At 48.5% G+C, this 16265-nt stretch overlaps 2 protein-coding genes across 10 annotated transcripts in view; both read left to right on the top strand.

The window, feature by feature from the left end:
• Window positions 1-5729, top strand: part of Dlgap3 (DLG associated protein 3) — a 72826-nt gene extending 67097 nt beyond the window's left edge. For all 4 annotated transcript variants that reach the window (XM_070008962.1, XM_070008964.1, XM_070008965.1 and 1 more), the window contains one exon: window positions 175-5729. In XM_070008962.1, coding sequence (XP_069865063.1) covers window positions 175-393 — 219 coding nt within the window. In that variant the 3' untranslated portion in view covers window positions 394-5729. The remainder of the gene's footprint in view (window positions 1-174) is intronic.
• A 135-nt stretch (window positions 5730-5864) lies between these two features.
• Window positions 5865-10216, top strand: Smim12 (small integral membrane protein 12). 6 transcript variants are annotated; one of them, XM_070008987.1, is made up of 2 exons: window positions 5865-5940; window positions 9397-10216. In XM_070008987.1, exon 2 carries the CDS (start codon window positions 9402-9404, stop codon window positions 9678-9680), a length of 279 nt encoding a protein of 92 aa, XP_069865088.1. In that variant the 5' UTR covers window positions 5865-5940; window positions 9397-9401; the 3' UTR covers window positions 9681-10216. The 6 variants fall into 6 exon arrangements, with proteins under 6 accessions (XP_069865088.1, XP_069865090.1, XP_069865091.1 ...); XM_070008989.1 differs by lacking the exon at window positions 5865-5940 and adding an exon at window positions 6007-6105; XM_070008990.1 differs by lacking the exon at window positions 5865-5940 and adding an exon at window positions 6172-6338.
• Window positions 10217-16265: the final 6049 nt, after the last annotated feature.

Genomic DNA, 16265 nt, shown 5'->3' with positions numbered 1-16265 from the left:
GGCGATTCTTAGTGCTGTGGCATCCCTCCGGGAACTGGGCCATGGGCGTGTCGGGGTGAGGTTGCGCGGATGGCCGAGTGGTCCTGGTCCCCGCGTGTGACCGGGTGGCCTCAGAGGCTCAGCCGTCCTCGGCCTCACCCCCTGTCCCCCCCTCCACCCCCGCTTCCCTGACAGGAGGAGAAGAAGGTCCCTCCGCCGATACCAAAGAAGCCCTCGCGGGGCCGGGGCGTGCCGGTGAAGGAGCGCTCCCTGGACTCCGTGGACCGGCAGCGGCAGGAAGCGCGCAAGCGGCTCCTGGCGGCCAAGCGCGCCGCCTCCTTCCGCCACAGCTCGGCCACCGAGAGCGCGGACAGCATCGAGATCTACATCCCCGAGGCCCAGACCAGGCTGTGACCCGCCAGGCCCGCCCGGCCCGCCCGGCCCGGCCCGGGCCCGCGGTTTTCTACCCGTACTGTACACCCAGCGTCGAGGTCACTGTGAACGCGGCCGCCCCGCGCGCGCCCCGCCGGCTCCGCGCGCCCCGGCCCCTCCCGCCCGACACTCTCGGGGCGGGTTTTTTACCTTCCTGACCCCACGCGAAGGCGCCCAGGCTGGGCTGGGGGCCGTGCCTCTCCACCCTGCGCCCCCTCCAACCTGGAACCCCCACCTTCCTGGTCCGACGCTTTGCCCCCCACACCTTCTCCCCCCGTGGGCACTATCTCTGCCACTCTCCCCCCGACACACACACACACACACAAACTCCCCACGGGCCAGGCCGGGCCGGGTCCCCCATCTGGGCTCTGCATCCCCCTCACCCCACCCTACCCCGCGGGGCTGGGCTTCGTGGGGATCAAGCGTGGCTTTTTATGAAGAATCCCGAACCCCGCCTAGGAGCCTGCCCACCCTCCCAGGGCTCCACCCTCAGCCCTCGGCCCACAGGGCCCAGGGACCGCTGTGGCTGGACCAATCCAGGACCAGGGCGCCTGGGCCTCTCTTCTTTCCCAGCGGCTGGGGAAGGGAGATGGGGGCTTCCCCTCACCACACCTGTGGCTGTTCCCACTTCCCCATGAGTATCCCAGGAAAAATAAAACCGCAGAACTGCACTGAGCTCCTGCTCTCTCCAGAAGAGGCCACCTCTTATCTGCCCAGTGTGGAGGAGCTCAGAGAAGGGGCCTTGGAGCACATGCTCTTGATCTGGGGACTGTTGGGGTTGCTGGAGCCACTCCCAAGGATGGGCCAGCTGGGAGAAAGGGGATTCAGCTGCTGGTGGACACAGAGCCCCGGGCCTTCCTGGCGGGCACGGGGTGATATGAGCGTGAACCTCTTTAGGCCCCCAACATTTGGTCCCATTTCTATTCTGTCTTCTTGCCCTCCCAGCATTCCTTCAGACAGAGAAGTTCATTGCCTGGCACCCAGCAGGTGCTTAGTATTCAGGGGGCATAGTTATGGTTGGGTATCAACAAATAAGTGCCTTCCCAGGTGGGCGTTGTTCCTTCTTGCTGCAGCCATTTTCCACTGGCATCAGAAAACGCTTCAAATTCATCAAATCCTCTGATTGTCTCCCCCACAGGACATTGGAGGGAGGAGATGCAAAGAATGGAACTTTGACTGGGAAGACAACCCAACCCTAATGGCCATGGCTGGTGTAAGGTTCACTGAGGGTCACAGACAAGAGCTGAGTGTTTCAGTGAATCTTCACTATAGCTCCTCTTTACAGCAGGTGACAAAGCTGAAGCTCAGGGGACCTTGAGGGACCTGCCCAAAGTCACAAAGCTAATAGTAGCAGACCCAGGTACAATGCCAAGTTGTGAGTTTTTAGCTCTACAGTCTTGTAGTCTAGAATGGCTTTGATAGCAGCCTCCTGCAACAGAAAGCCCTTTTTCTTGTCCCTTTGAGCTGATTTGTCACCCTGCAGCAGGAGAAGGCTTCCAACCAACCAGATCACCCAATTCTTCACAGTCATTTATTCAGAAAACATTTATCTGCCACGCACTGGTGGCTCACACCTGTCAGCGGAAGCTGAGATTTGAGGATCACATTTTAAAGCCAGCCTGGGCAGGAAAGTTCACAAGATTCTTATCTCTAGTTAATCAGCAAAAAGCTCTAAGTGGTGCTTTGGGTCAACTGGTAGAGCACTAGCTTTAAGTGAAAAAGTTCAGGGACACTGCCCAGGCTCTGAGTTCAGGCTCCAGTACTAGCACATGAAGAAACATTTGTCGTTGCTAGGTATCACAGGGCCCTGAGCAATGTAATTTCCATCCTTACAGTGATTAAACAGATAAGCAAACAAGTGGTAAAATATTGGGATGAGAGCTAGGATTGACTGAGGTGGGGCAAGGGCTGGAAAGAATACTCCAAGATCAGGGAATGCCTGTGCAAGAACCTGGAAAAGAAGGGACATGGGGGGTGGTGCGGAGAGTTGGTTGGTCAAGTTTCTAGATCCTGTTGAAGGTAGGAATAGGTTCCAAGAGGGCCCTGGGGAGCCATCGAATGGTTTCAGACTGGAGAGTGGCACAACCACTTCTATAGGTTCACTTGGAAGACTACTGGGAAGCAAGAGTGTACATACATATGACCTGGGGAGGATTCCCATGTGATCTGGATTCCAATAGCAAATCAGCATGGAGCTGGAGAATATTCTTTGTCCTTGAATGAAGTTTTGGCAGTGCTATGGGTTCTGATGTGTAGCAGGTTTGGGAACACTTGCTTTGGGTGACACAGGAGTCCTCTACTGAGCTCACCTGTTTATTTCCCATTGACTTGCCAGGTGAGGCCTGGTTGGCATGGCTCTCACATTGTTTTTTAATCCTTAAAATGGGGACATGAGGTTTTTGTTGTTGTTGTTGTTGTTGTTGTTTGTGCTGGTACTGGGGCTTGAACTCAGGGCCTGGGCTTGCCCTTAGCTTTTTGACTTGAGGCTGGCGCTTTACTTGAGCTACAGCTCCACCTCTGGCTTTTTGCTGGTTATTTGGAGATAAGAGTCTCACAGACTTTCCTGCCCAGGCTGGCTTCAAACTGTGATCCTCAGAACTCAGCCTCCTGAGTAGCTAGGATTACAAGCATGAGCCACTGGTGCCCAGCTAAAATTGCCCTTTTATAAGAATATGAATCCCAGCCATGAGAGTGGGGCTCTTGTGACCTAATCACCTCTTAAAGATCCCACTTTTTATTTCTCCCCAGTACTGGGGATTGAACTCAGGGCCTCATGCTTGCTAAGCAGGCACTCTACCAGGATCCCACTCCCCCACCCCCCTCTCCTTTATATGGTTTCAATGACAAATTTCAACATGCAATGTGGAGGGAACAAACATTGGAACTATAGTCCTGGAGTCCCAGCAAGCTTTCTGCCCTGTGAACTGGGCCTTGCAGGAAGAGTTAGCATTTTGTGATCAAGAATGAGAACTGAAAATATTCATTTGAGGTAAAGGGCCCAGTGTGGGCAGATGCATGGAAAGCCATGTGCACAGGGAATAGGAGCAGGAGTCAGGTGTGAGGCTAGGACAGGAGGAAGGCATTGAGGAGAGAGAGAGACATGGCCAAGAGAGACTCATGGGAAGATTGGGGCTAAATTGGAGATTCCATGGTTTCATTAAAGTTTTTGAAGGACATTTTTTTTTTTTTTTTTTGGTCAGATGTGAGGCTTGAACTCTGGGCCTGGACACTCAGCTCTTCAGCTCAAGGCTAGTGCTCTACCACTTGAGCCACAGCGCCTCTTATTGGAGATAAGAGTCTCACGAAGTTTCCTACCTGGCTGGCTTTGAACCATGATCTTCAGATCTCAGCCTCCTGAGTAGCTAGGATTATAGGTGTGAGCCATGGTGCCTGGTTTTTGAAGGAATTTTTTGGTCAAAGGGATGCAAGTAGTCTTGGGTGGGAGGATAGTGCAGTGGGAAGGCCAGGAGACCACTGGTTTCCTGGTCCTGGTAAGATAAGGATGCTGACGTTGAGACTCATGTAGGAGGCATGGGTGCTTGAAAGCTGTATGTGGGGAACAATGAAATGAAAAGACCTTGAAGATGTCACTTAGGATTTGGCTAAAGAATGAGTCATATAAAAAATGGACAGAGGAGTTTAGAGATGTGCTTCAGGTGGTAGAGCACCAGCCGGTGAGCAAAAGTGATTTATATTGAGTTCAAATCCTGGTCTTGGGAGGAAAATGGGCACAGAACATTAAATGCATTGGGGGAATATTTAACATGTCTAATTTGTTGAGCATTTATTGTGGAGGTGCCAAGCACTTTACGCACTTTTTTGGGGGTGGGTGCTGGCACTGGGGCTTAAACTCAGAGCCTTTCACTCTCCCTTAGCTTTTTTTGCTCAAGGCTGTTGTTCTACAACTTGAGCGTCCTCTACTTCCAGCTTTTTGGTGCCCAGCTATTGTCTTTTTTTTCTTTTTCTTTTATTTCATTTTTTAACACCAAGTGCAAGTAGCTTTTCTGAGATTAACAGACAGCAGAGTCAGGATTTGAATCCATGGCCGTTTGATTTCTAATTCTAGGCTCTTGTGCACCACTCACTTCTGCCTGGGGAAACTGTCTAAGTCAGAGCTCAAGGGCCCATTCCTTCAGGGAGCCTTTCCTGATACTTCCTGGCTGGGCTGGCCATCTTCCTCTGTCATCACATTTCTAATACTGCGTTGACCTTTTGTGGAGCTGAATGCCTCCCCTTTGTCAGAGAACTCCTGAGGACAGGGTTGGGCCCTGTCGTTTTGTGTTCTCACTGCCTACCTAGCTCGTGGCTAGGCCACAGGACTGGCCAACTGAATGACAGTTATTCCCGGCAATTCTGTTTCCTTCTCTTTTCTACATATTTAATGTCTCCCAAATATTCATTCAGTTTTTTTTTTCTCCCCTTTCCATTTGTACTGATGAGCTTAGCTTTCAGCTCTTGATGATAATACTGTCTTGGAGGCTTCCTATGAAGGTGACTTGTAAAACTGGAAAGTTGCTACTAGTAGAAATGGAAGAAGGGCACTGCAGGTAGATGAAAAACATAAGTAAAGGTGCAGTTGTATGAAATAATGTGGGAACAGGAAGGGGTTAATCTCTGTTGGTACAGATAAACATGCAGGTTGGGGTCAATGAAATGAATCCCCTTTTTTACTCGTTGCAGTACTGAGGATTGAACCCTGGGACTTACACATCCAAGGCAAGTGTTCTGCCCCTTGAGCTACACCTCAGATCTTTGTGGGTTATGGTTGGGGAGGTAGGGACATGGGGGTATATTAAGGAGTTTGGGTACTGGAGCTTTTTTTTCTTTCTTTCTTTTCTGTGATAAAAACAGACATCTAATCAAGGTACAAAACAAAGCGGGGAGTGAATACGTGTATCTGAGGGGTACACATAAGTAATTTATTTGAATTACCTGTAGACTCAGGATAGCTACCATCTACATCCTGCTTGCTGTGGGCCTGGCCCGGTTCTTTACATACACGACCTTACCTAATTCCCGCAGCATCACTGCGACATAGGTGTCATTACCTCTGTGGAGAAGGAAGGGAGGCTCTGCCAGTTTAAGAATGTTCCCAAGGTCACAGCTAGAAAGCTAGTGCAGATACAAGATGTTTCAAAGCACTAGATTACACTCTGCAAAAGAAAGCTTCTTGAGGTCAGGGATCATGTCTTCTATTTCTGTATACCCGACCTCGGTCTTAGTGGACGCCTAATAAAAGTCAGTTGAATAAATGAATGGAGGCTGACCTTTCACTCTCTCCGCATGGAGACAAGCTCGTTAACGATGCCGCCTGGAGACCTCCAGGCCCAGAGGGGGCGCTGTGGCCATCAGCGTATCGGCCAGGGTTGCCGGCGCCTAGCTTTCTCTAGACGCTGTGCTTGGGGGGCTCAGCCAATCCGCGCGCTCCGAGGCATTGGGCGGGGTCACGGGGCAACGCCCCGCGGGCAGCTGGGAGGTGCTCAGCGGTGCTCCGGGCTGGCGGGTGGAGGTGTGCGGGCTGGGCCGCGGGTGAGCACGCGGGCTTCGGGGGGCCGTTCTGGTTCTCGGGGTGGGGAGCGGTTGCAGGGCCTCATGTCCTAGGACGACGGCTCCCTGGCTTCCCCGAGCTCGGTCGCCAAATCCGGGGGCCACACTGACCCTCTGCGGCCCGGGCGCCTGGGCCTCAGGCGCCGCGTGAGGACGGAGAGGACGGAGCGGGAGGGGCCGGGCCGGGGTCCCGGAGAACGCGGGGCAAGGGGCTGTCCGGGCCTAGCCGCACCTGCGCTCCCATCCCGAGGCTGGGCGAGAGTAACTGTCGAGTCCGGCTTCCACTCTTGCGGGCCCCCTTGTCAGTAACTCTCAGATTTGGGAGAGCAGCTTCGGGGTCCTGGGGTCCACACACCGGGGTTATCATTCCCGGCTACCCAGTGAGTCTGCACGAGATGCTGTGCCGTGATTCCAGTCCTGCCAGCGCGGACTGGAAATCGGGGCGCAGTATTTTTGCGGGATACATTTTCTTATTCTGACACCCTGGGGGGATGACTTGATGGAGTCTGCCTGTAACTGGCGAAGCCGTCTGTTGTGATGCCGGCCTCCTTTCCGGGATGGGTGGGTGACTGCTGAGCCGTCTTGAGCTGAGTTTGCTTGAGTTTGTCACTGTATTCCTTCCCCAGACTCCACTTTGTGTGCTTAAGGAAGGGAGCAGTGGGTAGGGCGTCCTGGGGACCCTGACAGACTTTGATCCTTGCTCTCACGGAACTTAAAAGTTGTTTTGGAAAGCTCAATCAAGGGAGAGTAATCCAGCATGGTGTCTGGCACTGAGAAAGCAGTGAATGAATTGACTTAAGGGAATGAGGAGACCTTGAGCAAGACGACAGAGAGAGAGAGGCCTTGTTCTGCACGTGAGGAGGAGGAGGAATATTACTTGTGGATTTGATAAGTTTAGGCGATAGTGGAGCTGAAATTGAGGGCCTGGAAACTGTCCTTTTTTTTTTTTTTCACTCAAGGCTGGCTCTGCCACTTGAGCCACAGCTCCATTTCTGTCTTTTTGGTGATTAATTGGAGAGAATAGTGTTATGAACATTTCTTCCCCGGGCTTGCTTTATACTATGATCCTCAGATCTCATCTACTCCTGAGTATCTAGGATTACTGGCATGAGCCACTGGTGCCCAGCTTGAACTTGGTATGTTTTAAGACAAATAGTCACTATGGTGGCGAGGAAGATTATGAGTTCAAGGCCATCCTGAGTTAGAAGGTAAATTTGAGGCTGGCTTTGGTTTCCTAGTGAGACCCTGTCTCAAAACCAAGAAAAAAGATAAAAGACAAGTTGGAACCATGAATGGGGAGTTGCTGTTCAGAAGAGAACTTGACTAAGAGGTAGGACATCAAGTGAAGATGTATTTGATTTGGGATTCTTCAGATGTGCTGACTACACCTGAGAATTTCACAGATCTCTTAGTATAATCTGCAAAAAGGGAAGCTCTTCAGGGCAATGAAATGCTAAGCTAATGGGGATAAACTGCAGGAGGCTCTCCCTAAGTCTGGGGATTTGGACAGAAACCCTGCACGTAACTGCAGGATGTTCTTTCCACTAGAAAGAGCACAGGCTTTGAAGTTGGAGCAGTCTGGGCTCAAAATCAGTGGGTCTGGCCCTTGTAGTGATCTTGGGCATGTTAACATAATGTCTTTGAGCCTTTGTAGCCTTAGACAAAAATGTGGGCTAATAATTCCTACATCATAGGAGGTATTCTGAAAGGTGTCATAGAGGTGTTGTGAGAGTCAGATGATGACTAGTTGTAATCTGTTCTGCATAGGGTCTGGTGCTAGGGTAAAGGCCAATGAAGGGAGTCTTGAAGCTGCTGAAGCCTTAACCACCACTACCATGGGTCTGCATAACACTTGGATTCTCCCAAAAAGTATTAGAAACAGAGAAGGGAGGGTCATCCTTGGTAAGGTTTTGCTTTTTTACCTTAGACTGGACTCATAGCCAGAAAGCTCATTTCAGTTTGAGAACCTCTAGTAATGCCATCTACCTCTTGGAGGTGGTTGTGGGGATTAAGAGAGACAATGTATATACTGTTTAGCCAAGGCTCATGGTAATGCAAGAACTCAGTAAATGGTAGCCATCAACATAATTGTGAGTGGTCTGTGGTAATTATTATGGCAGTCATCTGTAACTCAGTGGCTTTTTTTTTTCTTTAAACATTACTTTGGTGTTGGTGCTGTCCTTTTTCATTCTTGGAGGGCTGGGACAGTGTGTGTGTGTGTGTGTGTGTGTGTGTGTGTGTGTGTGTGTGTGTGTGTGTGTGTGTGTGTGTGTGTGTGTGTGTGTGTGTGTGTGTGTGTGTGTGTGTGTGTGTGTGTGTGTGTGTGTGTGTGTGTGTGTGTGTGTTGGTCCTGGGTCTTTGAACTGTGATCCTCAGATGTCATGCTCCTGAATAGCTAGTATTACAAACATGGCAGTGAACAGTGGTTTTTACAGAGATTTTCTGAGTCCTAGGTCCTCAGAGTGTCATTTTGTGTGTGTGTATACACATACATGCATGTACATATATACATACATGCATATACATATATATATAGACACACACACACACACACACATATATATATAAAACTTGTGATAGTTTTAGGAGCTTACTATGAAAGTATGAAGGTATGGGTTTGGGTAAAGATGAGATTTTAAAGTGGTTTGGCCAATAAGACTAAACCACTGGTTTAGTTTGATAGAAAACCAAAGTTAAAAAACCTTAGCTGGGCCAGGCCCTGGTGGCTCACAACTGTAATCCTAGCTAATCAGGAGGCTGAGATCTGAGGATCGAGGTTCAAAGCCAGCCCAGGCAGGAAAGTCTGTGAGACTCTTATCTCCAGTAAACCACTCAGAAAACCTGTGGCTCAAGCGCTAGCACAGGCACAGAGCCAAGGCCAAATTCAAGCCCCACAACCAAAAAAACAAAAAAAAAAAAGTTTAGTATGAAAGGAAATGTACTCATTACCTGGCTCGTGCAATTGTAATACCTGTGTACATCACCTCTATAATAAGTAACTTAATAAAAATTTAAAAAATTAAAGCCTTATTTATTTTAAATCCAGAATAGTTAGGCAATAGATTATGGTTTTGATTGTTTAAATAAGCTCCTCCATTCACACATAGAGAAATACCATGAAGCAGAGAAGAACTTCTTTTCCTAGGGAGGACCTGAGGCCAGCAGCAGGATGGAAGCAAGATGGACAACTGTACCCCGGGGTAGAGTTGTCAGGAGAGAATTGTACATGTAGAGATTCTTCCCTGCTTCTTCAACAATTTAACCCTTTATAGTTTTCTAGATTATTTCAGGGACCCACTGACACAGAAAGCATAGTATGCTCCTGTGTTATTCTGCATGTGGTAGCTGCCCAGTAAGTGGAGTGCCTTGTGGGTTGTCCATGCTTGGTGGGAGAGGGGATGCTCATTTCTTCCTAATGCTACCTGTGCTCTTGTGCAGATGTCATGTGGCCTGTGTTTTGGACCATGGTGCGTACCTATGCGCCCTATGTCACATTTCCTGTGGCCTTCGTGGTCGGGGCTGTGGGCTACCACCTGGAATGGTTCATCAGGGGAAAGGATCCTCAGCCTGTGGAGGAGGAAAAGAGCATCTCAGAGCGCCGAGAGGATCGCAAGCTGGATGAGCTGCTAGGCAAGGACCATACCCAGGTGGTGAGCCTTAAGGACAAGCTGGAATTTGCCCCTAAAGCTGTCCTGAACAGAAACCGCCCGGAGAAGAATTAATGGAGGACACTGTGACCAATCCTGCTACCATGTCCACCCAACCCTAGAACATACCATCTGATTTGCTGCTTATTCTGGCACCTCCCATCCCACAACCACATAAGTACCAGCTGCTTCCTTATGGCCTGCACACCAGCAGCAGCTGAGGGTCAGCAAAGAGGAAAGTCCCATCTCTTGGTGGGCCTTGCGTAGGTTGCTGCTGGGAGAAGTGCTATGAAATGAACTCTGGCTTCCAGCCTCCCTGAGGGGCATTTTAGCCTTGAGTGGCAATGGCTGGGATTTGCCTGTTTCTTGTAAAAGGGGCACCTTTGAGCCTAATCCCAATTCACACACCTGGTTCCCGATCCTTTCCGGCTTATTTTCCTGGTCAGCTGGGGGATGAGGTTCCCTGGGGAATGGAAGTGTTTGTTGTCAGAGGCTGGGGCTGTACCCCTTGGGGCAGGGGCAAGTGTGTGTGGTGAATTTACTTGAAAACAGCGGCTTCCACCCCTCATCACTGTGGAGTGAACTGTGATTAAAGAGGCATCTGCAAACCATCTTGACCGAATCCTACCTTCCAGATTGGGGTGGTCTTAGTAGGAAGTGGGTTAGTAAGGATTCCCTTTGTTGAGCAGTTACTGAGAATCCTGGAGGGCCATGGAAACAAGAGCTTACAGCATCTCCAAAGTCTGGAGTACAGCATGCTTTTTCTCTCATACTTCCCTGTAAAAGAAATATATGTATGTGAAAGAAAATTTGTTTGGGATGAAAAACAGTGTCCACACTCCAGCTCTATAAAACCACTATTTAACATTTTGTGCTGAGGCTGAACTCAGAGCCTGGGCACTGTCTGAATCATCTCCCCTCCCCCAGTGTTAACACTCTACCACTTGATCCACTGCTCTACTTCTGGCTTTTTGGTAGCTAATTGGAGGTAAGAGTTGCAGAGATTTTCCTGTCTCTATTGGCTTCAAACTCTGATCCTCACTCAGATCTCAGCCTCTTTAGCAGCTAGGATTGTAAGTGTGAACTAACAGCACTGACTCTTTACTGCTCTGTAATTTTGGTTTTGGTTTTGGTTGTGGGGCTTGAATTCAGCCTGGATAGTCCCTCAGCTCTCCACCTCAAGGCTAGTACTCTACCACTTGAGCCACAGCACCACTTCTGGTTTTTTTTTTTTTTTTCAGTCATGGGGGTTGAACTCTGGGCCTGGGCCCTGTCCCTCAGCTCTTCAGCTCAAGGCGAGCGCTCTACCACTTGAGCTACAGCACCATTTCCGGTTTTCTGGTGTTTAATTGGAGATAAGAGTCTCACGGTTTTTCCTGCCCGGGCTGGCTTTGAACCTCGATCCTCAGATCTCAGCCTCCTGAGTAGCTAGGATTACAGGCGTGAGCCACCAGTGCCCAGCCACTTCTGTTTTTTTTTGAGTGGTTTATTAGAGTTTCATACCCGGGCTGGCTTTGAACCTCAATCGTGAGATCTCAGCCTTCTGAGTAGCTAGGATTACAGGTATGAGCCACCCTCACCCAGCTTCTCTGTAGTTTTTTAAGTGATTTATGTTAATTATTGAATATCATTTTCCCTTCTTAACTCATGGTCATAATTGAGTTTATTTTGCATGATTATCCATCAAGTGGGAGTATAGCAAAACTTTATTTTTTTACATTTTTTCCCCTGTTGTTGGACATTTGAATTCTTTTTTCCTCAGTAGTACTGAGGATTTGAACTCAGGGTCTTGCCCTTGCTAGAATATCATAGTTCTGAGTCTTGTCCCTGGTCCTGTTTTATACTGGTTATTTTTAGGAGAAGATCTCCATCTGGGTGCACAACTGAGCTATGATGTGCCTACTTTTTAGTTGTGGAGATTACAGGCATATGCACCATATCTGGCTTCCTTCTATGCAAATAGAACTTAGTGAACTTGTTGCCTGGCACCATGATTCTTCTGATCTCAGCCTCCCATGTAGCATGTGCCACTGTCCAGCTGTGGGTGGGAAAGGGTCTTAAACTGTTTTGCTCAGCTGATCCTCCTGATAACCTGCCAAGTAGCTAGGGTTACAGAAGTGCACCATTAGCTCCCTAGCTTCAGTTGTTTCTGATTGCTTATAAGTTTAAATACTGCAATTAGTGTTTTGTTTTCCTTTTGCCAATACTAGGGCTTGAACTCTGGGTCTTCTCAGAGTCCTGGCTCATGGATGGAGCTCTACCACTTGCTCCACACTTCCAGCCTGGCTATTTGCTGGTCAATTGGGGATAGAGTCTTGTGAACTTTTCTAAGTTGGCTTTGAATAGTCTCTAGATCTTCTGAGTAGCTAGATTATAGATAAGAGCCTTTGATGCCTGGCTGTTTTGTTGGGGGGGGGGTGAGGAGTGTAACAGATTTGAACTCAGGGCTACACACTTGGTAGGGGGCCTCTCCACCACTTGAGCCTTGCCTCCTCGTCATCCCCAACCCCTTAGTCGTTTCTCAGATAAGGTTCTTCCATTTTTGTTGAGGTCCAGCCTCAGACTACAGTCTTCCTACCCACAGATGGGATCACAGGCATGTAACTTTGTCTAGCTTAACTGTTGAGTTGGGGGGTGTCTTACTTTCTGTTTAGGTTGGCCTTAAACCATGATCTTCCTTATTTCCACTCCTAAATAGCTGGTATTAAAGGCGTGAGTCATCACGCCTGGCCTTGCAATGAGTGTCTTCTGTAAAAGGTTTTCGGCTTTTAAAAGGATCTGAGGTGGGCTGGAGGTATGCCTCATTGACAGATTAGTACCTCCACCTGGTGGCAGTCGTTAGCATTACTAGACCTGAGGTCAGGAGTAGCAATTTGCTGCCTACAGGGGTCAGTCAGGTGACAGATGAGCCCCCTGGCGGGTGGGGCTGGAAACTGCAAAGTACAGGCCTGCTGAAAGGGGGCAGTAGTGATTCAGCTTTCAGTTTGTGCTCACTCAGTAGTACATTTTCTACTTTCTTCACCAAAGATAAAACAGGTTCAGTATTTTTTTTTTTTTTTATGAAACACTTTTTAAAGAAATGTTGAGGGGCTGGGAAGGTGGCTCAGTGGTAGAGCGCTTGCCTTACATGCTTGAGGCCCTGGGTTCGGTTCCTCAGCACCACATAAGCAAAAAGAAAAAAGCCAGAAGTGGCGCTGTGGCTCAAGTGGTAGAGCGCTAGCCTTGAGCTGAAGAGCTGAGGGACAGCGCCCAGGCCCAGAGTTCAGGCCCCACGACCGGACCAAAATAAATTAATTAATTAAAAAAAAGAAATGTTGACAGCTTTTTAAAAATGCAAACATGTTAACATACCCATGGGGTTAATTTGACCCAGAGGCTGCCAGTTGGTGATGACCTCTCAAAATGCCTGTCCCAAGGTGGGAATATAGGAGTACTTGCGCAGCTTGTGTGAAGGCTCCATCGCAGCACCAAATAATGAAAACAAACAATAAAATGCTTTCCCCAAATAACATCTGAGAGATATTTTAGTGGTCTTAAAACAGTTAACAAATATTAGATGCCAGAGTTTGTTTCCATCACAATACTTTGGAGCCTGGTAGCCTATGCTGATAATCTTAGCACTCAAGAGGCTGAGGCAGGGGGCTTGTGACTTTATATAGCAAGTTCTAGTTGAGCCTGCTATACAACAAGACTCTCAAAGGAAACAACTAACAACAAAAAGTAAGCTAAGTCAGGTGTTGGTGGCTCACACCTGAAATCTTAGCTACTCAGGAGGCTGAAATCTGAGGATTGCAGTTCAGAGCCAGCCTAGGCAGGAAAGTCCGAGACACTCTTATCTACAATAAACCACTCAGAAAACCGGAAGTGGCACTGTGACTCAAGCAGTAGAGCACTGGCCTTGAGCTGAAGAGCTCAGGGACAGTGCCCAAGCCCAGAGTTCAAGCCCCACGACCGGAAAAAAAAAAAGTAATCTAAGAATGATAGAGCATATCTATAATCTCAGTATTTGGGAGGCAGAGACAGTGGGTTGTGAGTTTAAAGACAGCTTGGCTGGGCACTGTTAGCTCACATCTGTAATCCTAGCAACTCAGGGGGCAAACATCTGGTAATTGTAGATTGAAACCAGCCAGGGCAGGGAAGTCTGTGAGGCTCTTATTAGCCACCAAAAAGTCAGAAGTGGAGTTGTGGCTCAAGTGGTAGAATTCCATCTCAAGTGAAAAAACTAAAGGACAATGCCCAGGTCCTGAAGTCAAGCCCCAGGACTGGAATAACAACAACAAAAACACACATTAAAAAAAAAAAAAACAGTGTTGGGTTCCTGCACATACATAATTTAACATCAACTTAAGCAAAACATTTGAGGATAGAAAGCCATAGAAAGAATACCAGAAAGGTTTTCCCACGGACATTTTTGGATTTTCAGCTATTTTAGTAATAAACCCTGTGCACTGGTTTACCTCCTACCAGTGCCTGGCTGATGAAGGCCCATCTTTGGAAATGCAAGTTGCTTCTTCCAGTCCCACTTTGATTGTGAGCCTTTTAGATAATTTCATTTCCTGGGAGCTGGCCTTGTTGAACTGCCTCCAACCAATCTATTAATATTCTTAGTGAGACCTTTCCCACGGGCTGGCTGAGGTCTGTGGCTACCTTTGTGGCTGTCAGAGCATATGCTGTCTTTCCTCTGTGCAGGTGACATTAAGTGGCAGGCCAAAGACAGGTCAGGGTTGCCAGGAGGACCAGGGTGCTGACTGGTTTTCTTCCAGGCTTGCGGATTCACTTTGGAGGCATGTGACCCTCTCTGACTGACCCAATAGCCACATTACAAAGTGGAATGCTTGGGACTCTTTGCTTGTTCCCCATCCCTCAGACTCTTCCTGGCCCTGTGATGGGTGGCTTTAGAGCAGGGTTATCCTGTTAACACGGCAGGAATCACTTTTCTTTCCTCAGCGGCGTGGTGTCTGGTGCTTTTCCACTCTCTAGATCCTTTCCTGTGCCTGTTGCTGTGTTAGCACAAGTCAGCTGGGCAGCTGCCAGGACAAGCCTGCCAGGGAGCCCTTTGACCCTTGTCAGCTTCCCAGGGCTCTAGGTTGGGGGGATTGTTGGCTGAGTGAGATGACAAGGAATTAGTCTCAGTGGAGTCTGGAAGCTAGGCAGCTAGGATAAAAAGGTCTTACTGCTTACTTACCCTCTTCCATATTTGGGGTTGGCTCTGTAAGTACTTGGAGAGTTCTAGGCTGGGGCAATGTAGCAGAGGGGAATCAAATGGGATTTGGATATTGACAGATGATTTAGGAATACTTCCCCTGGCACCTAGCTGAATGACCCTGGCCAAACCACAGCCTGTGTGTACCTCAGTATCCTTGTCTATAAAATGGGTAAGAATTTTTGCTGGGTTGTTGTGAGGATAGGCACTGTAGATAAACTAATCCATGGCATCTAGTAGGGGCAGTGCCAGTGGCTCACTCCTGTAATCCTAGCTTCTCAGGAGGCTGAGATCTGAGGATTGTAGTTCAAAGCCAGCCTGGTCAGGAAAATCCGTGAGACTCTTTATCTCCAATTAAACACCAGAAAACTGGAAGTGACGTTGTGGCTCAAGTGGTTAGAGCGCTAGCCTTGAGCTAAAGAGCTCGGGGACAGCGCCCAAGCTCAGAGTTCAAGCCCTATAACCAACAACAAAAAAAAAAAAAAAAAAAAAAAGGAAAAGAAAAGAAAAAAGAAATGTTAGTTGACATTTCTAGGCAGGAAAGATCTCTACTTATGTGTGTTCCTGGTGAATGAGGGATGGGAGAATAGAGCAGCGTGGCTGACTGACAGCTGGGGCCCCCATGGGCCTTCCGGTTGAGGGCTTCTTAGGAATATTTTACAGAAGACAAGCTTGCCAAGGTGGGTGTGGGCTTCAGACCTACATGGGGTCTGTAAAGTCAGAGGCAATGCCAAAAAGGTCACAGATAAGAGAGGATGGGTGGAAGGTAGAACTTTGGACTTGAAGGCAAGAGAACAGAGTAGCCTGGGCTGTTCGTTCACCTCTCCTGGCCTTTGCTTCTCAGCCTGCAAAATGAGGATGCTAACATGTTCCCTGTTGATTGTGCAGACAGAGTGAGAGACAGTATCAGGTGCTTTGACAACAAGCAAGCTCTGGCTGGTGACCCAGGAAGGCCTTCCTTTTATCCAAGTGGGATGGCAGCCAGTCTGAACAGTGAAATATAAACAAATGCTCTTTGATTCCTTTGCTGTGCATGGCCTCTTTTCAAAGTGTTTGCTAAATACAAGTCTTTGGGGAATCCGCCTGCAGAATAAAGAATAATTTAGTAATTGGTGGATCAGTTTTCATCCTGTTCCAGCAGTGCCTGTCATGTACTTAGAAACAGTTTATTCTTTTTGAATTAAGTTTGTTAACATAATCTATCTGTTTACCAGATAAGATCCTTTTGGTAATACCACAGGTAAGCAGTAGCTTTCAAAAATGCCAGATGGGGGCTGGGAAGGTGGCTCAGTAGTAGAGTGCTTGCCTTGGATGCATGAGGCCCTGGGTTTGATTCTTCAGCATCACATTAACAGACAAAGCTGGAAATAGCACTGTGGCTCAAGTGGTAGAGCGCTCGCCTTGAGCTGAAGAGCTGAGGGACAGCGCCCAGGCTCAGAGTTCAGGCCCCACGACCA

Source organism: Dipodomys merriami, unplaced genomic scaffold (genome assembly GCF_024711535.1).
Source record: "Dipodomys merriami isolate MVZ:Mamm:240054 unplaced genomic scaffold, mDipMer1.0.p SCAF_71, whole genome shotgun sequence".
Lineage (NCBI taxonomy): Eukaryota > Metazoa > Chordata > Mammalia > Rodentia > Heteromyidae > Dipodomys > Dipodomys merriami.
This window is presented reverse-complemented; position numbering and strand designations above follow the sequence as displayed.

What these genes read in the sequence shown, in the direction of transcription:
- Smim12 (XM_070008985.1), top strand. Translation starts at nt 7,695, where the DNA reads ATGATGACTAGTTGTAATCTGTTCTGCATAGGGTCTGGTGCTAGGGTA. An exon ending in AGAAGGGAGGGTCATCCTTG is followed by an intron (nt 7,861 to 9,396) that starts GTAAGGTTTTGC and finishes GCTCTTGTGCAG; the next exon opens with ATGTCATGTGGCCTGTGTTT.